Source organism: Triturus cristatus, chromosome 2_2 (assembly GCF_964204655.1).
Source record: "Triturus cristatus chromosome 2_2, aTriCri1.1, whole genome shotgun sequence".
Lineage (NCBI taxonomy): Eukaryota > Metazoa > Chordata > Amphibia > Caudata > Salamandridae > Triturus > Triturus cristatus.
This window is the reverse complement of record NC_140582.1, coordinates 86,979,116-87,001,807: the sequence shown is the minus strand read 5'-3', so window position 1 is coordinate 87,001,807 and position 22,692 is coordinate 86,979,116. Positions and strand designations below refer to the sequence as shown.

The 22,692-nt window shown below is 40.4% G+C and overlaps 1 protein-coding gene across 1 annotated transcript in view; it reads left to right on the top strand.

Annotated features, from left to right (window-relative positions):
* PRKG2 (protein kinase cGMP-dependent 2) overlaps positions 1-22,475 on the top strand; it is an 856,172-nt gene extending 833,697 nt beyond the window's left edge. The window contains exons 17-19 of the mRNA XM_085643209.1: positions 692-754; positions 20,737-20,803; positions 21,777-22,475. Coding sequence (XP_085499335.1) covers positions 692-754; positions 20,737-20,803; positions 21,777-21,872 — 226 coding nt within the window. The 3' untranslated portion in view covers positions 21,873-22,475. The remainder of the gene's footprint in view (positions 1-691; positions 755-20,736; positions 20,804-21,776) is intronic.
* Positions 22,476-22,692: the final 217 nt, after the last annotated feature.

Here is a 22,692-nt window from a genome sequence, read left to right as displayed (position 1 = left end):
CAGGCAAATAACGCAGGCCCAGTTTCCGAGGGTAGAAGAACTCCCACATCAGTATTTCTCACCCAGAAGTCCCCTTAGTGAAGGTATTGATACTTCTGGGAGGTGAGCATACAGGACATTATTCATCTTGCAGTCATAAATGTAGAATCATTTTAGGAATCGATGCTCATGCACTGATTTTTGTATGTATTTCCCCATTACAGTATTTCAGCTGCATTTAGCAGGTTAAAAGTCTGGGGAGAAACAAAATATGAGGCTTCCCCACCAACCTTTAAAATGTCGGTTTCAGATGATCGCAATTCTCTTTATCAGGATTTACTGGACTCTCCCTATGAGAGTCTGGGGTAAAAGTTGACCTCCTCCCCTGTGCAAGACCGGGGCATTTACACAACTTCATTTCATTAATATATTTTATTTTAAAAAGCAACATGTTTCCATAATGTAAAGGTGTTAGTAAAGTGGGCCCTTTGAGAACCATCTGCATGGTATTGCTTTGCAGCATGGAGTCCTGGGTCCCCGTTGTCCCCTGCAGGCCACCGTCCTGTTTGTGCTGCCAACAGCGGCTCATGAATTTGTATCTCTGCACGTGAAACCAGCCGAAGCTGAAAAATCATTACAATTTCCGCTCTAAAACTGATACCCCGCTGTCTTATCAGATGCTGACCCTTCTGTGCTTATTTTTGTGTTTTAGACAGAAGCCCAGAGAGAGGCTGGGAAATCTGAAGAATGGAATATTTGACATTAAGAGGCACAGGTACGTTAAACAATGGGAAGTTTACATTATTGTTTTTTCGTTGAGTATTTTAACTTAAATACATATTCACAATGAGTTATGAGTCTGTAAAACATCTACATGTCTCGTGGAGCAGGGTACTTGGTATAGAAACCAGCAGGATGGGCAGGTCCTAGGCAACAATGAGGGGCTTTAGTAGAGGGGTCAAAACAGATAAATACCGATGACTGAGACATATGGGGAGATAATACCGCCAGGGCCGGCTTTAGGGCAGTGCGACTGGTGCGGCCGCACTGGGCCCTGACCTGTGGATGGGAGCGCTTTGACCTCAGTGGGGCTCTGTGTTTAGCAATATTTTATGATAGGAGAGATGAGGGGCACTTTTGCAGCTGGTAGTGAGAGAATCTGAGGAGGCAGTAATGGGACGTGGGGGCGCCAAAAGTGATTGTCGCACCGGGCGTCACAAGCTCTAAAGCCGGCTCTGTATACCGCAGGAGATAACGGAGTAGTAGTACAAAAGGTGGAGGTAAAAACAATTATGAAAATTAAACAAATGGGTTAGGGGAGTAGTTGAGGGCAGTGGTGTAACGCAAAACGATGTACCCCCCTGCGGAATGTGAAGATAGCCCTCTGAGTCCCAGTGGTGGCTGGCGACAATTGGAAGTGGTGGGCGTAAAAGTTCCAGATGAGTCCCCTGTGACGAGCAAGCATAGCAAGCGAGCCTGACCAGCAAGGGGGATTGAGGCGGAGGGTCCCCCCCCACCCCCCAAGAAATTTTTTAAAAAGAGTGGGCAAATTGTGCATTTTCAAGAAAATTTGAGAAAGCAAGAAGGTTAATAAAGCAATTTTGAAAGTATAGTTAGGACACAGAAGATGACCTTTATGGGATTAATGAGCACTCTTCCGAAGGCTGCCATTATATAAATGTACTTCCAGTCCAGTAAATAAACCTCTGATTGGGTAACGTGTGTGCTGCAAGAGTGTGTGGTGAACATTATCAATGACTAGTATATGAGTGCTTGCCTGTGTTTGTTGTAAGGCTGTCTACAAGTGTCTGTGTGGTTGTTTATGTGTAATTTGTATGTGTGGGAGATATGCTCCACGTGGGTGAGGCATCCCTTTACTCTGGCTTCCTTCCTGAAGAAAGGACCATTTCCAGATATCCATGAGCCATGCACCTGGGGAGACGGCACATGTGGCCAGGCATCTCAAAGCATAGCCACTGCGTATTTCAAGGATAATACAGCAAACAATGTAGTGGCACCATACATAAGGATAAAATAGCCGGAGGACATTGCAAATGTCAGGTTGAGGTAAGCACCATCTCTAATGCGAGTGCTGCAAGATGTAAGGAGGCTCAAGGAGCGAACTGTGCCCAGAGGCCACTGGGGTCCCTCCACATACGGCCTGCAGAGCTAAAAATGGCTGAAAAGAGTTCACAAACTACAAAGAAAACCTGTAGGATGGCGTCAGTGTGCTCCAACATGAAACCATGACCAAAGGCACCCACTGTCTTTGAAATGGGGTCTGGGGGCAATGGTGCACCACCAACATGTAGGCTACACCCCTGTTCAAATGCTGGCACGCCAGTTTCCCCCATAGTTAAAATGTGATCCTGTACTAATTTACTATTTTTCTCAAATCCTTTGATTCAACGCCTAGCTCACTAGATCTCCAGTTCAATCAATCACCTTCCCCTATCTTCCGTTAACTCATCCCTCATCAGCTTACTCACTCACCCATTCAATCACTCGTGTTAAATGAAGGTTTAATGTTCAATTATAGCCTAATTGTTCCTTGTTGTTGCACATGACTTATGTTGTACTGGTATTTTCTCATGACTCTTACATTGTATGGGGACCTGTTTTGAGACTAACACAATACATGGAGGAAAACAAACTAAGTACTGAACTAAAACCCTGCCCTATGGCTATTTAAAAAAAAAAATCTTTGTGTATATCTTTAGACAGGGGCTGGAAGTGTATCAGGTTTCGAGCATGCATTTAAATTATTATTATTTTTATCCTCAGAGCACTTTACGGCATATGCATTGGGTGCATATGTGCAACACTTTGCTTGAATCGATTTGGTGTAGCGTTTCATATAGTGGTTGTGTGATCGAGTCGTTGTGTCCAAGTGGGTGTGTGTCTGTGTGTGAGTGCTTCTGTTTGTGTGTATGTTAGCAAACACTTACCTTTATGTTTTAGTGGCTTTTTTGCTGGTATGTGTGGGTGTTAATTTTATACGTCTTTAATAAGGCATATGAACTCTTGGACCATAATACGTGGGGCTCCAAATTCCACTGTCGGTGCAAACTGCTGCTTGTGTCCATAGTGAGATTACCGTCTGCACTCAGTTTGCAATTGTTCCTAGCCACAATTTTCGGCAGAACAAAACTAACTCATGCAAATTGTACAAATGCACTGTTTGCAAAATACAGGAAGTGCATGAATTGGGAAAACGTGTTATTTGCCTGTCCTTCCCATTCACGAGTAATCTGACTCCATATGTGCACTCGCTAATTTGTGAAACCCCTTACACACAAATGCAAATTATATAGTGTTAGTGAGCAACTTGCCCAGGCAAAATGCAACCCCTTTGTGATCGGGCACTGGGTGGTGTTTTGCCAGCATCTGGATACCCTGAGAATTCTCTGACACTGTTATTAGCAGTTTAGGAATACATTTAGGCCCTGCCGCAACCACAGTTCGGGGGGAAGGGAGCTTTTAGCATACGAGATACAGAAGTGTCGAAGCCCCTTCATTTCGTTTTTCCGGGGGCCCACCAGGTTGATGAGGAATCAGTGGTGGCTGATAGGGAACGGGAGTGGGCAGTGGGGGGTAGAAAATAAAAAAATAGAAAGGGAACTTACCTGCGGTCACGTCTCCTCTGTCTCAGGAAGCACCTGTGCTATCCTAAGCCAATCACAATGCTGAAATGCAGGTTTGTGATTGGTCTGGGGACAGGGAGCCTGTGCATGTTTTTCACCAGGCTGTGCATGGTGGGTAAGATGCAAAGTGCGCAGGACTGTTTGGCCGGCCCAAGAGGGACGGCCAAACAGTCATGTGCACTTTGGGAGTGAAAATCACTCCTCCCCCTGGCCACTGCTCTGGCAAGCCCCACCCCTTCCCCGCACCTAGGAATGGAAAAATAAAATTATAATAATGTTCAGTTATTATCATTTTATTTTTTCTCTTCACTGCTCTCAAAGCACTGGGGCGACGCTTCTCCGCCTTAGTGAAGGAGCCGCCACTGCCGAGTCCCCCATATCTCACAGATAATTATTCGCCTCTGGCTGAATGAAACACCTTGAATAGTTGGGGGCCCCCTGGAGGATCGGGAGCTCCCTGCACCGCAGGGGCTGCAGGGGTCCGTGTTACACCCCTGGTTGAGTGAAGTGAGTGACTGAAGTAAGTAAAATAATTTTGCAGGATTCAGGGCATAAAGCCCGACCTCAGTTACTTTCAGCAGAAGTGTAAAAAAAAAAGAGAATGATAACAAACCAGGGTTTATTATAGTTTTTTTCCCGGCCGAGTCTTGTGGGTGGGGCCAGGGGGATGACAGGCACCAACGAGGAGTAGTATCCACTGCTATCAGTGTGCATGTCAGTTTCAATCCGACATTCGCACTGAAGCTGTCACCAACCCGAACTGCATTGCCGGGTTGGAAACAGCAAGCACAGGCTCCCAGTCTCCCTGGGAGTGCCAATCGAGGGCGCTCAGCCTAATCCTGAAGCTGCTCTCATGCATGAGAGCAGCTTCAGGATTGGCTGCAGGTGAGTCTGGGAGCCTGTTCCTGCAGTGGATCCATGAGGGGAGCAGAAGACTGGCAATGTGGCGGGCTGTAGGCAGCTGGTAAGTTCTTATTTTTCCCCTTTTTTCATTGTTGTCCCCCTGTCCCCCCGCCTCACCCTTCCGGCAACGGCCGCTACTGGTTACTCCACCTGATTCGGTGGCAATTCTCCATTTCCATTCAAGTTCTTACGTGGAGGTTCACTAGTATTTGCTGGTGAAATGTCCAGGAGTAATACCCAGAATCCTGTAAGCATTGTAATTTCTGATTCGGTGGGTAACTTTGTTACTTTATTTTTCTGGCTGCTCCCTTGACACACAAAACCACTTCTTTGCATGAGGTAATGATTTATATCCAGAGCACTTCTCAGGTGTAAAGCTTGCGACGTAATCGCATGCGACATAACGCATGCGTTATAATGGATGTTCCCCAGTTTAAACTATACCTGACTCGTTATGTATTTTGCCTGCTGAGTCTAGCACTTGGGTCGAAATTTACTAAGGGTTATGTGGGAACTTACGCTGTGCTGCACAGTTTTGCACTTCACCTGCTGGCTTTTTTTATTGGTAAGTACATTGACACAATGCTTTGGCCGCTTTCTGGCCCAAGAGCAACTATGTTAAACATTAGTAAATAAATTCTTAAAATGATATTACATGTAAAGCATACACTCGCTACACAAATTAAATTCTGGGCTTATGTCCCTCCTGGTATATATAATGCCTGTACTAGCATTGTCAATGCATTTGTATTGCGTTGTGAAGCTATTTTTAGATATTGGCAAACAGTATTTTATGATAAGTTCAAACAATCTGGCCTGGTCAGTGACAGATATAAGCAGCCTTTGCTTAATCAAAACTTTGCATATTTCAGCCAGTACACAAATTCTGCAAATATAAATTATTCAATGGAGAGAACTTAAAAGCAAGCTTAAACTATTAACTAAAAGTTAATAAAGTAAGATATGTTTGTGGAAAAATGTTGATGTGTGATTTTTTTAAATATAATTAACTATCACAAATAGCTTGATTTCTGGTGCTTAATGAATGAAATCAGTAATTCCTTCGGTGTCACAGGTCGGTGACAACAGATTTCAAGGAAGAATTCTCATCTGACCAAGCTTCATGGAAGTTCTGTCAGGACCCCTTTAAAACAACTCTGGACTAGAGTGAGATCTAAAAGATTCACATAGAATTGTTCAAGCAGATACAGGCAAGGCCTTAGAGGCTAGCAAAAGTTGCAAAGTGGTTGGCCCCAATGCATGGGCCAACAATCTACAGAACGTTATTCAGATCTGGTGGGCAGCAGTACTACTGTCAGATTTAAAAGTAATTTGTATTAACGCCAAGTAACCTGGCACTTGAAATGGAGCATACCACTTGTGAATCCAAATGAGGCACCACAGGACTTTCATAGGACTTTCCCATGGAGCAACAGAGTACTGGTGATGCTAAGGTCCAGACTGCAGAGTTTACTGGCAGCGTTTACTCAATTCAAATAAGATCTTGCCATTTAAACAGATAGTCGTTTCAAAAGGGATGTCCAGGGAGCATGGTTAATGGTGAATACTATGACTAGCAGGGCTGTACTGGGAAAAAAAGGCAGCCCTGACAAATTTTATCAGACCAGCCCTCATGAGGCATGTAGCGAGCTAGCCTTACCTCTGCAAAGGGGTTTGTGGGGGTTGATGGGGAGCTCCCCCCCCCCCCCAAATTGGAAAAAAATGCAAATATGGTGTGTTTTGCAACACATTTTTCACTATGGAACCTTGTCCAATCATTGAATGGATGGATATATGGATGTATGGATAGAGACTGGAGACATGCCTGCATGGCTCAAAGAATGAATGAATGAATAGTTGTATGGTAAGGAGCGTGTGGATGAATTAATGAAAGAATGGATGACGATGAATAAAGACTTTTAGTTACGTGGAGCAAATGGTCTAAATGCACTGACGAAAGGTGGGTGCACTGGTTTCATTTTAGTTTTTGCATTAAACCATCATGTACCCCAAACACTACCGCCAACAGTCCATGTGAAACATGCATAGCCTGCATGTATGAAACCCAGTGGGCTGATTTAGTGCCTAAAAGGTTTAAACACAAACCATTAAACTTTGATCTAAAATGGGAGAAAGAAAGAGATAACCATGTAGTGACCAGATTGCACAATGTGAAACCATGAAAGCTTGCATCAATTCGACTTCCACTTGGCCACATTGTGTAATCCTAGGCAATTAAGTTTTTCATAGTGCCTCCTTTTCCTTCATCATCACATGAAAGCACCCTGAAATACATCAGTTCATGGTGGTGGGGGGAGGGGGGGGGGGGGGGGGACTGCAGAATGCCAAAATACTATAATGCTCCTCTATCTGTAGTAACACCCTAGGCCACTTATGGTGGCAATAGACTACTGATTTTCGTTTTGGTCACTAATAGCCTCGTCATCAGGGCAATGTTTCTAAGTTCATGAATAAAAGCACTTCCAACATATACCTCTCAATGCAATGGTATAATTTATTATAATAATTGAAATGCATTACAACAGTCAGATAATAAAGAAATGCACTGTTTTGAATTTTGAAGAGTCTTTATCATACATGTACCAGAATCTTTGAGCCAAGCAACATCAGCCCACTCATTCCCCTTCCTCCTGCTAATGGTGACCCTGCAGGAGACAGGACAGTGGCATATTGCGAAATGATGGGGGTCCCTTCAGAATGTAAGGAGGGGTCCCTGAGTCTCCCATTGCTCACAGATATTGATTGACCTTGAACTGAATGGAGGCCCACTGAAATGTTGAGGCAGCCCCTGAAGGGGTGTGGGCCCCCCTGCAACGCCAGGGCTGCAGGGGCTTGTGTTACTCCCCTGAGACGGGAACCAACCAAATGGAAAAATAAATGGGTTTGAAGCAGGTGTGGGTTGACCAGCATGCTTTAAAACAATTTTTCTACATTGTTTGTAAAGAGCAGAAGTTTTGCAGACAAGAACCAACAAAACCAGTCCCCACTCTGCCAGCATACTGGGATAATATCTGGTGCCGGGTACAGCAGTCTAATCGTGACACATATAAAAGGACCCTAACTTCTAGTGTAATAGCATTGCTCTGTGCGTTTGAGAACTTCTGAAGTACTATCAGCAATGTTGATTGTATCACAGTAGGGTGCAATTGACTGTGGGTGCCCCTAAAAAAACGATTTATTGTCACCAGTCAGTGTAGTCCTCCAACTGGGAGAGATGGTTATCTCATCAGCGTTTAAAGGCGAACATAAGTTGTAACAGAGACAAGTATGTGCGGTCAGACCTTGTACCGTTGTTTAATCTGTACACATCTGGTTTGAATAATGATATATGCCATGGTTGTTTTTCCCTCCCTTTTCTTTCCTATGGCTAGTCCTTTCTTAGTGTGCAATGTATGCTATGCTGGTATTGTACCTTAGAGTTTGAAGGATAGTATACTCCATCACAAAAGTGGTAGATATTTCTTCTTTCTTCTTATAAGTCCATTATAGTCAATGGCACTTGAAACACTGGGGACAAGATATCCATCAGGTTTTGACAACCTTTTGTTCTGCCAAACTCTATATAAGACCCATTGTTTTTTAGACAGCACTCCTGTGGGACTGCATCAGGCCCTTAATATGGTTACTAAACATGCTTGTTGCAACTCTTTGAAAGTAACTCAGGTGGTATGTTTTACCAAAGTGGATAAGTTGAGAGGTTAATAAATGGAGTCAAATTGCAATGTTGTTTCAAACTAAAAATACTTGTGGCACAAAGTTATGTGTTACCAAAGCTAAGGCCTGAAATGTTTCCCTACCCCACAATAAATATACAAAAAAGTCAAGTTGTATGTCATACATTTCCGTTGGTCAGTCTGAAAATCTGATTAGACTTTATTATTTGGTGGCTGGGCCCAATTCACGTAAGCTCACCTTCATGATTTGTTTCGTCCAGTTCTTATATATAGCTTAGAGAGACACTCCCCTGTAGCCAGAGGGTCGCCAGAACAGTAGAGATCCTTTAGCCGGCGACCATTGTTCTCTTCCACTTCTCCTTTCATCTTGTCTACGATACCTCATCTTCTAAATTAACTTACAGACCATCAACAAACTGAAATTAGGGAGGGCATTTTATTGGTTACAGCATTATAAACTGGTAAACACATCTATTTAATATCACTTTAAAAACAGATATCACTGTTTAATGGTCATCCAATTTGAGTCCAAAGCCTTGATAGTATTTTGTTGCCTGTGCAGGATTATTTTGCAAGTTGTTAATATTGAGGGCCCGATTCACAAAAGTAAACTTAGACTTGAAGTCTAACTTTAGACCTTACGTCTAATTTTGGACCTGATTTCTAAATTTAGCCCTGAAGTCTAAGTTTAAACCTGAAGTCTAGGTTTAGACTTCAGGCCAAAGTTATACTTCAGGTCTAAACTTAGACATCAGGTCTAAAAATAGACTTTGGGTCTAACCTTAAACTTCAGGTCTAAAATTAGACTTTAGGTTTAAACTTGACTTCTGGTCTAATTACATTTGTTAATCAGGCCCTGAGTATTAGTGCACTTTGGACTTTACTTAAGGCAATACTATATTAACATAATCATGACTCCTCATAGCATGGCCACATTAAAAAATATATGACTTCCTCCAGCAGAATTCTTGGATTTCTAGCTAATGGTTAAATTCAAAATTTGGCCCCTGGAATAAGTCAGAAACATTTCAAAATGTTAGTTCTGTTAGGCAATCATGACAAAAAGAATGTTGAAATTCTTATCTTGGATTTATCAGGGCACAGAAACAATCAAAGATAATGCCCTAATGTATATCAGACCATTGAATTTTAAATTTGTGTTATTTCATTTTGCATGTCTCTGTATCGCCACTGTACCCAGGGGTGTAAGTCCGCTTCACTGTATAAAAGAAAGCGGGAGACAGTGGTTTTAAAGTACATTGAAATGACTGTAGAGAAACAGAACTGAAACTATTTAGGATTGTTGGAAATGGCCCTCCCTGCAGGGTCACCCCCAAACGTTTTGCCTCCCCTTATTTGCTGAACTCATTTTTGTTGGCCTTGTGACACTGTTCACTCTACCACTGTGGATCAGTGCTTAAATGCTTGTGCTCACTCCTCTAAACATGGTTTGATTAGATTAGCCACATTTGGCATATTTAATTTACTACAAGTTCCCAGGGCCTGTAAATTAAGTGCTACTAGTAGGCCTGTGGCACTAGTTATGTCACCCACTTAAGTAGCCCTTTAAACATGTCTCAGGACTGTCATTGCTGAGCCTGTCTGTGCAGTTTACACTGCAATGTCGACTTGGCATTTAAAACTCCTTGCCAAGTCTTACACTGCCCTTTTGATACATTTGTCACCCCTAAGGTAGACCCTAGGTAGCCCATCGGTCAGGGCACTGTGTATTTAAAAGGTAGGACATTGTCAGGATTCAAGAAACCCGGGGTCACTCTGCATGTGCCATCATTAATGGACGTTGCCAGAAACTGAAGGACAGAAGCTATGGTAACATCTGGAAAAAAGCATGGTGCAGGAGGAACTCTAAAAAGGCCACCCACGCATTTTGTGGGGTGCAGTTCTAGTTCCTTTCTCCTTTAGCTTAGCCCAAGATTCTATTTGAAGAGCATGCCTTCTAGAATCCGCACGCTTGATTAAAGTGAATTTGGCAAGCTCAATTAGTTTCTGAAGCTCGCCAGGTTTTAGAAAGGTAGAGTAGTATTCCGTTTTGTGCTTTGTGTATATTCCGTTTCGGGAATAGGTAACGTCTGTTGCACGTCATGTCGGTAGAAACCTATTTCCTCATACCGTTGTTCTGTTCTTGGAGCCTGTGCATTGTGTGGAACTTGGACTTTGCTCTGCGCATGTCCCTTTACGGAGTTCCTGGGAGTGAGCAGTGTTTCTATGTAGAGCTTGCTCCATCAAGAAAAAGAACCACCTACTAGTCCCTCAACGTCTGGTGTTGGAGATAGTGTCTCACCCCTTTTCCCTTGCGGTCGAGCATCAGGTGTGAGTGTCTCTCTAGGCACTCCTTGAGTCTGCCCGTCCGGTTTTTCCTGAATTCTTCAGAGAAGTCTACTGCGCATCGGTTTATCTCTGGATCGGAGCCAACAGCTAAGTAGCAGTTGTCTTTGAGAACTGTATTTTCTTCTAAAAAAGTGTTGAAAGATTTATTTGCATCTCAGAAAATGTGTATGTGTTATATTAAAATGAGAGACTGAAAGATGTAATTTGAACGAAAGGTTATACTTACCAAAAAACGTGTGACAATAATCTACAACATCTTGAGAACTTTTAGAGGAAAAAATCAACATTCTCCTATAGAAGAAAATCACTGGTCTAGGTTATCTGAGTATGTAATGTCTAGAATAGTGTTAATTTGAAAAGTACAAGTTAAGTGCTCTTCTTCTGTGTAGTGTGAAATCAAATGGGTGTCTCTGTAGTTTTTAGGCTATCCAGCCTTCAATTACACCACTCAGAATAGGCAGTAGAGTGGTGAAAAAACAGAGTGGAAGCTGATACCTGTGAACCAGAGACTGTCTCTTTTTTTCGTATGTTATTTCATCCTTAGCCCATTTCCCCCCTGAGGACCCATCAGTTTACTGACAAATAGTATGTTGCTGGAGTGGTTCTGGGAGGGGCATTGGGACCAATTGCCTTTCTGCTCCTGCGCAACCCTAGAGGTAAGACCCTTTTGACAGACATGTACTTATGAGTTTTACATGTCCTAGTTGTAAAAAATTCCGAAATGAGTCTTTCACTACAGTGAGTCCTACCGCCCTCCGGGTTACAATTGATGATTCCTTGTTACACCTAATAAGCTGTAATTCCCAATTCAAAGGAGGTAGAGCTGTCATGTTTAGTACCTCTGGAAATGTAATGTTAACTCCTCTTTAATGGTAAAGTCGAGTTTATCATTATAATTTTAAAAATTCACTTGCTTGAATGTTCTTAAGCATTTATTCGCTTATCGTTTCTTTTCTTTTCTATTAATTCATTTATAGTTATAAAGCATGCCTAACCATAAGACACACCATTTTCACAGTGAATTACATACAATAAACAAACATTTTAAACTTCAACGAAATTGAAATACAATCATTAAAGGCAATAATAATAAATACATAAAACATAAATGGTGAAATGCATTCTAGTTGAATCCAGTCAATTTATAATATAACAACCAGTATTGACAATAGACACAGAACAAGGGGTATGGGGTAATTACAATTGCACCTATCTCAATGTCAAAAAATTGTGATATTTTACAATATTCAAGGGTGCAAGGAATCAGAGGCTCAATACCCCTTAAACCTCCTAGGATATAAATCCTATACATTTGCGACAAAAACAGTGATTCAGCACTCCAACATGTGAAGAGATTAATATACTTTACAAGTACAAGCAAAGTAAAAAGAAGCACATCAATTCAGCAGGTTCTTGTTTCTTTGTTTCTATATTGAAAAAAATCTTCTTAAAAACGACCGTAGCCAACGCGTTTCGACCCAAAGGTCTTCTTCAGGGCTACAAATAAGTGTACAATATATACATTAAGACAGATACACAAGATATTTACAGTTTAAAACAAGTGCTCATGATTAACCCAAAAGGAAAAAGTGAAAAACAATATTTCCACAATTCATCACAAAGGGCAATATATACAAATATTTACATTAAAACAGTATCATTTTGGGATTTTTACCTTATTTTACACAGTTTGAACCTGCTGAAACCTTTAGACAAACGTGGGACATTAACCACAGAGAATATTTCCATCCAAAAAATATTTACGTGGAATGGGGCAACAATCATTTAACTCATGTGGAATAATGTGTACATAATTATACATATACAACATAAACAACAAGAGAAACCTCAAGGTGCTATTAAATACATCAAAGAGGCTTACCAATAACAATACCAGTAGTATCTCTTAGTTCATTAAAGTTTCTTTTTTTTCTTTTTTTTCCTGAATTCCAACTTGGTCCCTCACTCTAAATGGGAGTGCCAGTAGGACCTAAGTGAGGAAGGAAAGATGATGGACAAAATATTGCAAGTATGCTAATTTCCCACACAAACTACTCAAAAGAGGAATAAATAGTTGCACATACCTCTTATTCCTTAAGTACACCAACACAGTAAATATAGCTTGTTGAGTGACTTCTTAGTAGACTATTCCAAATAATTCATTCTGATCTGAAGTCTCATGGACATAAAAAAGACTTCCATCTCACCTGCATCTGCACCTGGACTCTACCTTGCCGAGTGGTACCACACAAGTTCTGGACTCTTGGAAGTGAGGCCTAAGGTGCTCTTCAGCCAACCTACGCATCCTGGGCCCGATTCACAGAACTAACTTAAGACAAAATCCTAAACTTACTACCATTTTCTTATTCACAGAAGGCACTTACTCATTTTGGTATTCACAGAAGACACTTACTCACTTCGGTATTCACAGAATTTAGGAGTCCTAACTTTAGGACACCTAAATGCCTTCTGTGAATACCGAAAGTCTAAAAATTAGGAAAATTCCTAATTTTAAGACTTTCGGTATTCACAGAAGGCATTTAGGAGTCCTAAAGTTCGGAGTCCTAACTATACTACTACTAAACTGAGAAAAATCCTAATTTTAAGACTTTCGATATTCACAGAAGGCATTTAGGAGTCCTAAAGTTAGGACTCCTAACTTCTGTGAATACCGAAATGAGTAAGTGCCTTCTGTGAATACCAAAATGAGTAAGTGCCTTCTGTGAATACCAAAATGGTAGTAAGTTTAGGATTTTGTCTTAAGTTAGTTCTGTGAATCGGGCCCACACATCAGAACTGGCACATTTTCGTGGTTGCATGAATTGGAACTGGCGCATCTTCACCGTTGCGTGGATCGGAACCAGAGCATCCTCACCGTTGCATGGAGCAGACCTGGCGCATTGCCGTTGAAACCAGCTCATCACCCTCGGATTTGGCACATCATTTGCTACAGGGGCATAATCCGACACATCGCATTCAGAAACAGCGCATTGCCCTCTGTACTGACCACTTGCAGACTTTGCACGGAGAAAACCGATGCATCTCCCTCTGTTGCGGGATCAGAACCGACACATCGCCTCAGCTGCACCCCGCATCTTCCTCAACGTTGAAGCAACCAGGATCAAAGGACTTTTGTTCAGCAAGCCTATGTGGGTCTCTGTATGCAGCCCATGCTCCATCGTGGTCAGCCTGAATTTTTGACTTTGTCCCAGTCCAGAGCGAGTAGATATCACAAATAGGCGCTTATTGCTTCTAAGCGCTATTTTACAGTCTATTCTTTAAAAACTCATATTATAACTGTTATAACTTTTGTCATTTTGGTCTTGTTCTGTTCATTAAATTAAGCTGTATTTTTCTAACCAGGTGTGGCATCTTTTTGTCTGGTGTTTTCACTGTTTTAATCTTTGAAGTGATGCACAAGTATATTATTCATTGCCTCTCAAGTTAAGCCTGACTGGTCTGTGCCAAGCTACCAGAGGGTGAGCACAGGTTAATTTAGGGTGTGTTTGTGACTTACTGTGACTAGGATCATGGTTCTGTGTTGGACAGGGTGCATACCTCTGTCAACCAGAAACCAAATTTCTAACAAGGATTAAAATCTATCAACATGTAAATTGAGTGTTTGTGACAACAGTGAAAGAGGATCAGGGTTAAATAGAGCGGTAGAGAAGAAGAACAGAATTGAAGGGGAGGGGTAGATTATTTCAGGGTGTTTGTCAATTCAGACAAAAGTAAAACTGAAAGATTTTTAGTTTCTTGTGGAAAGTTCAGAAGTTTTCATGGCATCTCAATTCTTTTTTAGCACCAGAGAAGGATTGTGAACAGACACAATGAGTTTTCAGATTTTTAGATTGTAGTATCTGGTTGACTTTGCTTTCAATTTAGTTCCTCTTTAGATTTTTATGATGGATCGTATGTAGTTTGGTTGTGCTGGCTATTTTGTTTTAAATTTAAAATAATCTTTACAGATTTTAACACAAATGTAAGGACAGTTCGGGAAAGCAAATAAATAAGAGACAGAATGTGCTTGTCATTACAATTCGTCTCACATTAGTACCGTTAATCTCATTAAGCACAAGTGAAGTAGGTAAGGAACATAGGAGGGACAGGGCCAAGACTGGACATAAAATACCATGTCAATATTATCTTATATGTACCATGGAACAAACAGTCAACACTTGAATTGTTACACTAAGTCAGTTAATTGAATTCATTTGGGTTTGGTTATTGGTAGTTATGATTGAAAGAAAACCAGGGTCGTATGCGCAATGGAACATATAAAATAGTCTCTAGTTAGAGGTAAATGGGCCTATGGTGGTTGCAGGTTGAAGTGTAGTAGCTTCAAGTTAATCCCCACATAGGCCTATGGTATGGACACCAGGGAGAGAGTTGCCGCGAGGTTTTATCTGACCCTCTAAGAAACGCGAGCCATTCGCGCCACAGATGGAATGAAACTATGCCTGAGTTCGTCCAAATAGTGAGAATCAGCTTGCAGGCAAGGATCAGCATTAGTTATAAAAGAGATTCATCTTTTATTTGAGAGTATAGCTGACCCAGTAGTATATAAGATAATTCACGAGTGGGATTAATACCCAGGGTGTTTTTGATCAATTTAATAATGTCATACTAGAAATTCTGGTGTATGGGACAATACAAAAGCATGTGGATCACGTCACCTTTGGGTACACTGCAGTTCAAGCATGTGGAATCTTGTATGAGATTAAGTTTGTGAAGTATTCCGTGGATACAATAGCATCTGTGAATGATCATGTACTTGGTTTGGGATAGCATTGGTGATATCTTATTTGTAAAAGTGGATCTGTAGATTTGCTTCCAATCAAATTTTGTATTTTTCTTGGATGGTTCTGCCTCCCATTTTTGCTTGTTTCATGTGTGAGCTCTGCAGGATTTTGGCGGGAGTAACTTATATACATGTCCGGCGTGTACAAGTTACTGGAATAGGGAGTGAAGGGTTATTCTTTATTGTTGGATGTTTCAATATCTGGACTTTTAGCCTAAAAAATGCATAAAAGTTGAGGTTATCTAGCCTGAAACTAGATTGTAAGGTGGAGAAAGGAGTGGGAGATTGCCATCAAAGATGTGTTTGAGCAAGTTTAGTCCTTTCTTCGACCAGTCGCGCCACAACACGGATGACCATTCAGTTTAATTTTGGGGCTGAGCCATATAGATGACAAGTTAGAATTACAGATCTTTATTTTCGAATGGTAGTTCATTCTTAAAATAGCATTTTTAATGTTATTCAAGATATATTTAGAATGGGGGAGGTGGAAATTGTGCATTGTTAGGAACGCACTAATGGGTTTGTCAAATAGAAATGATTTTTCTTGTTTCACCCAAACTGGTAAGTACTCTGCCTCATCAAGGAACCAGTTAGTTCCTTTTTTAAAATACATATGCTGTTTGGTAGTTCCTAAAGTTAGGGAGCCCCATACCACCATTATCTTTAGATAGCCTAAGATTTTTGAGTGGGATTCTTGGTTTCTTGCCTTGCCATAAATAATTATTGAAAGTTTTGTTGTTTTGTGTTAAGAAATCATCTAAGAGTGGCAAGGAGCATGCCAATGAAATTATTAACATGGGAAGTGATCATCATTTTGAGGGACTCTGCCCTACCCAACCATGAAAGAAATTTGGTTGACCAGCCATCCAGGAGATTGCTAACCTTCTTAAGTATGGAATCTTCGTTATACTTTAAAGTAGTGATAAAGTAATTGGAAAATTCTATCCTTAAATATTTAATGCAACCTGGTTGCCAAGAGACCCAAATTGCCTAGAATATCTTTATTTCCAATATTATTGAGAAGTTTAACCTCAGACTTGTCTTTATATAGCCTGATACATCTGCAAATTCTTGAATTGATGTCATTAAGACAGCAATAGAGGTGGGGGCTTCCTTGGTGGTAATTAAGATATCATCTGCATATGCAGCTATTTTTATAGTGTTATCACTGAACGTTACCCCTGATATATTCACCCATTTTCCCTCAGATGATGTAGAACAAGCGCTAATGCTAAGAGAAAGAGAGGAGAAAAGAGGGGACAGCCTTGTCTGGTTTCTTGTTTCAAAGAGAATGTGTTAGAGATAGTGCTCGAACTCTTGCGGTCGGGTTGTGATAGAGTGCCATAATTATAAGTATCAAGGACTCAAGGAATCTAAACTTCTCAAGGACCAGATTTAAGTAGTATCAATCAACTTTTTCAAATGCGTTTTCCGTGTCAAGCATAATTGCTACAGTTACCCCTTACCGTTACTGAAGGGGAACCAGTCACGCCAAGCTTGCTTCCCCACGTGCAGTCGTTACGGAGCCACAATTTTGTTTACTTAGAGAGCGGCTTGTGTCTTGCAGTGGCAGATTTCAATCAGGTAGGTCTCTTTGTATGTGTATTTATTTATGGAAGGGATGCTAGCAGGGTTAGGTACTTCTTACTTGCTTATGTTTCCAATGGAGTCAGCGGCTTAGATGATGGACCTTCTGGTGATACTCTGACCTCGATGGGAGATGTGCGGGGTCAATTCAGCTTGAACAGAGTCTGTCATCAGAATCCTTGGACTGATATTTTGAGCAGTGGCTAAAAGTACCTTAGGGTGTGCAGCATCAAGATGCACTCATTTCAGCCTCCTTCACTCTAAAATTACACAGTGTAGGCAGGATTTTTAATGTATAATTGTTTACCTGGAACAGAGCTGCAGGTTCCAGCCACTATCTTCCGCCTTGTCATAGCCACGCCCTTCCCCCCGGCTTTGCTGGTCTAATTTGAACTTGATTCTCGCCTAAGTGGGAAGGCAGTGCAGTTCATATAGCGTTGGGATAACGTGGTTGTATTTTTAGGTATCTGAGACCAGGCAACCCACTGAATAGATAACGAACATGAGAGAGGAGAGTGCAAACCTGGGAACTCCAGAGAGAGTAGCATTCCCAAAATAGATTTGGGAGATTACCCGAGCTTGGACAACAAGGTGAAAGTCAATTAGTGTAAAGAAAGGTTTGAGCTTTTTTAGGTAAAATGTTGATCTGGTTGCTTTCACTCTATGGTTGATTTGTGAGGTCATTGGTAGGGAGAGATCAGTCCAGATGCCTGATGATTTTACTTTAAGAGATATGACGAGGGTAAAATCATAAGATTGTAGCTCCTTTAGAAATTCTGTGTTAAATTGGTGGTGGGTTGTTTTTGTACATGAATGAATTCAGTTCTCTTAGGAATGATTCTAAGAAAAGGTGTAGGCCCAGGTGAAATTTCTGTTACGCCAGTGTAATATTGTGTAATTTCCTCCTATTTTGCATTATGCATGATACACTAAACTCTCCAAAAAATGTACTTACTCCTGGTAACATAATTGAAGACCATAGGTGCAAAAATCCCTTCACAGGAGCACTGGACAATGTGAATCACCAGAACATGAGCTGCTGATGTTCACAGCATTTGTCTTTTTTTGTGCAAATTCTTTTGCAAAATGCATTCTTGTTTTCCAATTGGACACAAATACTAATTTTGTACTAAAATATAGTGCTAAATGCTGGATTTGCATTTCGCATAATTTTTCTGAAATTGGGCATAGTTAAGATAAGGGAAAGTATGCAAACTTCGCACTCCCTTAAAAATGTGTTGACATCCAGTCCTGAACTTTTTTTCAACAGATTTTTAGGATATGGGCATCTTGTGGGGGCTTGGTTTCCAAGTAGACGTGAGTGTCCCCGGTGCACAACTCAACACCCATATTCTCCTTTAGGGCACTCAAAGATTCCATATAAAAGACAAATAGCATTGTTTTCAGACTAAAGGGACTCCGCAGGTGATATTGAGTTAACCAGCTGTTTGCGGGTTGTCAGGAAGGCTGCAGATCAATTGAGGACTTTTCCACTGTAGCACATGTGGATTTTGGCAGAATGTATCCTTTGGAGGTCAATAGTGTTGAAGATTGTATGTCCATACATCAAGAAGAATGAAAAGCCATGCGCTTTCTTTGTTTAGACTGCTATGGATATTGTCAAATATATTTACAGTACTGATTTCAGTGCTGCATCTCTTGTCGAAATCAGTGTAATATGGGACTAGGAGATCACTACCGAGTATATGGGGGCATATCAGCAAGAGCCGGCGATAATTATTGCTAAGCGCACTTAGCGCTAGGATAATTATCGCCAGCTAACGTGGAATTTTATCGCTGAGATAGCGTGCTATCAGCAACGCTTATCTCAATAGCGATAAAATTCCTCACGCTAACAGCCAAAAGTGAGATTATCGCTGGAAATCCAGCGATAATCTCACACATTTTGGCGTTAGCTTGCTGATAAGGCAGGGCATACTTAGCCATTATATCTTCCTTACATTGAATATAATGGCTAAGTTAGGGTGAAAGCAGGCGTAAGGAAAGTAGCGTTAACTGTGGTTAACGCTACTTATCTTATCGCTATGCCTGTTAGCGATTCCCTTGATAATTGGAGAAATGTCGGTTAGCGACATTTCTCCAGTTATTTTGGGACGGAACGCCCACTTTGCATCTCATTAGAGATGCAAAGGTGAGCGTTATGGGAAAGGGAGCTAAAGCAAGGAATCACGCGTTAGCGTGACCTTGATGATTAAGCGATAAAATTATCGCCGCTTTTCCTCCGAAAACAGACGCTAAAGCGGCGATAATTTGTCATTGCCAGCTTGCTGATATGCCCCACGGTTTCTTAGTTCAAATGCTACACATTTTTTAAAGCTTTTCCCAAGTTTATGAAGTTGGTAATAGGTCTGCTTGTTCTTTGAGCAATCGATTGTCCTGATGTAAGGCTGTCATCATACTCCAATAACTCTCTTTCTGTGTGTGTGGTATTAGCTACTTATCATAGTGAAGAGCTTTTTAAGCGCCTGCACTAATTTACCAAGATGCTGTTTCATTTAAATCATATTCATATGGTCTGTTTCTACTTAAGGCATTCTCTTTTTTCCGTACAATGATTCATGTCTCAGAATAGTGTTATTTGGCTATTAAATACTTTTTGCTTCCATTTGAACTCTGAATGTTTTTCATCAATTCATGATTTTCCATATTTTGTGATGCAGAAATGTTTTGAGAAATGTACTGATCATTCTAATTGTCTTAATGTAGAAAACATGTACTACTGCTTTCAATGCAAACAAGCTAAAATAAAAGCAGCTTTCAATTATGGTCCAAAACGTTTCACCCAACATTTCCAAGCTTTTTACTAATTGTGCTGTTATTAAAATTAGCTTTTAACACAAACAAAAGATTGGCACAAATGGAAAACCACTACCTACTAGAAGCACATTCGCATACACATGTAAACACACATATAAGCACACACAGACAGCAGTGTCATTGGATTTTATAGAATTGAGATTATATATTGATATTTTCAAAGAATTGGAACAATGTGGTGTTAGATATATAACAAATGTGATGGAACTGATGTCTTTTGTGCCATATAAAAGTGACTCTATATTGGTTATCCTGATTTTTATAGCTATAGGAAGATCTCAATGAGCCCTGAGACTGCTTCTTCTCTTGGTTTTTCAGAATGTAACAATGATTAAAGTGTAAAAAAAATGATAGGGGTATTTGATTATTTTAAACGCTGATATTTATCCTGACTCACCTAGCTAACCTCTGTCTAGCGGAAATTTATATGAAAGATGGTTAAATATAATCATTACCCAGTGGACTTGGTTGAGTGTATTTGACATCAATGACAGAAACAGTTCAAGTGATGGACAAAATTGAGCAATTGCCCAGAGCCCCCCACCATCCAAGGGTCATTCTGGGAAAGTGAAATTTTTCTGTGTCTCACCTCTATATCTGTATGTCAACCTTTATTCTTTTCTCTTCATACCTCTATCTTAACTCTCTTTCTTGCCTAGGTAATTTGAAGGATTTTTGGGGACCCCGAGCAATGCGTATTTGTTTTTTCTTATTATTACCATGTGTTAGTGGTTTTAACTTTTTGACAATACATACAGTTAACATTTTCTTCCTTTATACGGGTAAGGTATATCTCAACTGTTTTTGAGCTACTCTATTTCTTAAGTTTTTTTGCGCAGAGGGGTTTCCAAAATATATCTTGTCCAGGACCCATCAATCATTACATTGACATTGGTCAATGTTATTTCTTATTTAATTCTTTTTGTACTTTTCTCATCAGGTGGTTTCATGGTTTTAACTGGGAGGGACTGAAAACAAGAAATCTTCCTTCACCTTTAAAAAGAGAGGTAGAGTATTTTACTACTGTTAACAATGGTGCTGAGCATCTTCAAGCTTCAATCATGGAATATGTCTAAAGAGTAACTTTTTAAATGGAACAGTTCTTTTTATAAGAAATCAAAGGTCATTTTACAAACCTCACCCTTTGGTAACAAACTTTTAAGTTTAGAGACAGATTGTAGAGAAAAAATTATCTACCACAATACCTCTTATCAAGTCAATGTTTTCCTACATTTTTACATTATATAAAGTGTATTTTGCAACCCTTCTGCCATATTGCATATTTCGTGGTCTGAAGTAGGGTAGCCATCTTGTTGGTGTGGTTTGCATATCTTTTCTATAGGATCACACTTATAACCTGCTCTACAATCTCTGCAGTGTTTACCAACAGCTTTTGATCAGTAGTTAAGAGAACCAATGCATGGGACAATTTCATATGCTGGAAGATAGTCTAAATTTTGTGAGCTTTCTTAAGTGGTCAGTTAGGCCCCAGTGTACAGTTCAAGTGCACAAAACACCATGGTGCAAATAGCACATGTGTTTTAATCACCCAGTATATGAACTTGATTAAAAAAACACAGAGTAGGGGGCATAGCATTTTTTTGTCACTGTTTCCCTGGAGCCAACAGCTTCTGCAAAACATAATAGAGCTCAATTAATGCTCAGTTTATAATAGTCACAAGGTCAAAAAGGGTGCGGCCTGTTTTTGCACTACTACCGGGTGTACATGGCTGTTACAAATATTGCTGAGGTAAATGTCAGGGTAATTACCCCAGCAGTTATTGCACCTCCACAGCTTAAAAAATGCACCCAGGTAACACCGAATATATGTGTTTATGTTTTGGCAATGATATATAATGCACTCAATGACATCTTTACTCTTATATTCTCATGGCAATATATTGAACACTAGTAATTTCCAACATCTCAGATTAGGATGAACATGTCAACTTCTATTTAAAATCTCTCTTCTCTTTTCAGCTTAAAGGGCCCATGGACCATAGCTATTTTGACAACTATCCTCCAGAAGAGGGGACCGTTCCAGATGAATTGTCCGGCTGGGATATAGATTTTTGAATGACTGATACTAGAGCATAGTTTTAAGGCGTCGACGAAAAGCAGCAGAACACTCAGAATGGGACTGGGTGAAGCTGTAGAATTGCAGTAAGGTCTTTCTGCAGGTGCCATTCAGCACGATGTGTTGGAAAAGATTCCTGAATTGTATAAAAAGTACTGAGATTTCCTACGTGTGATCAAAGGGGAAGCATCCATGTAAGAGACCTAGGTGCTGTGCTGAAACAGGCATACACGTGTGCTTGCATTGATTTCTATTTTGATAGCTGAACTGAAGAACCAGACCTGCTCTACAGTGAGAGAATGGCTTCTCACTGAGGAGTGTGAAATGAAGCTCAACCTTTAATTCTTCTTAGGTTGATTCAAGAACATTGAATTGTACTTATGGAATATTACATTTATTTGTGAAATGGTGCGGAGGCTTTCTATTGGTGGAGCCTCTCATTAAAGGATTGTTTCTTTTGTATTATTTGCACTAATTTTGGATAGATTATTAATTTAAGATGCATTTGTTTTGCACATGGTTTGGTTGAAAGACATTTCGGCGCTAAGACACAATTTTGAATTTGAAAATAAAGTTGAACATGGTTACCATGTGGCTATGAAGACATGAGGGGAATGCATATTCTTTTGAAAGATGAAAAGCGGGGTTATGAAAGCGATTCGCCACAAAATGTGTAATAATAAACATCAATTAAAGAAGAACAAAATTGTGAAAAGTGATACAATTAATGTATGGTCAAGTTAACTTTGTGATTTGTGAAATTATATCTCAGAATCGCCCAAAAATGATTTACTGGGGAGGTTAAGAGTTGCAAGTTTG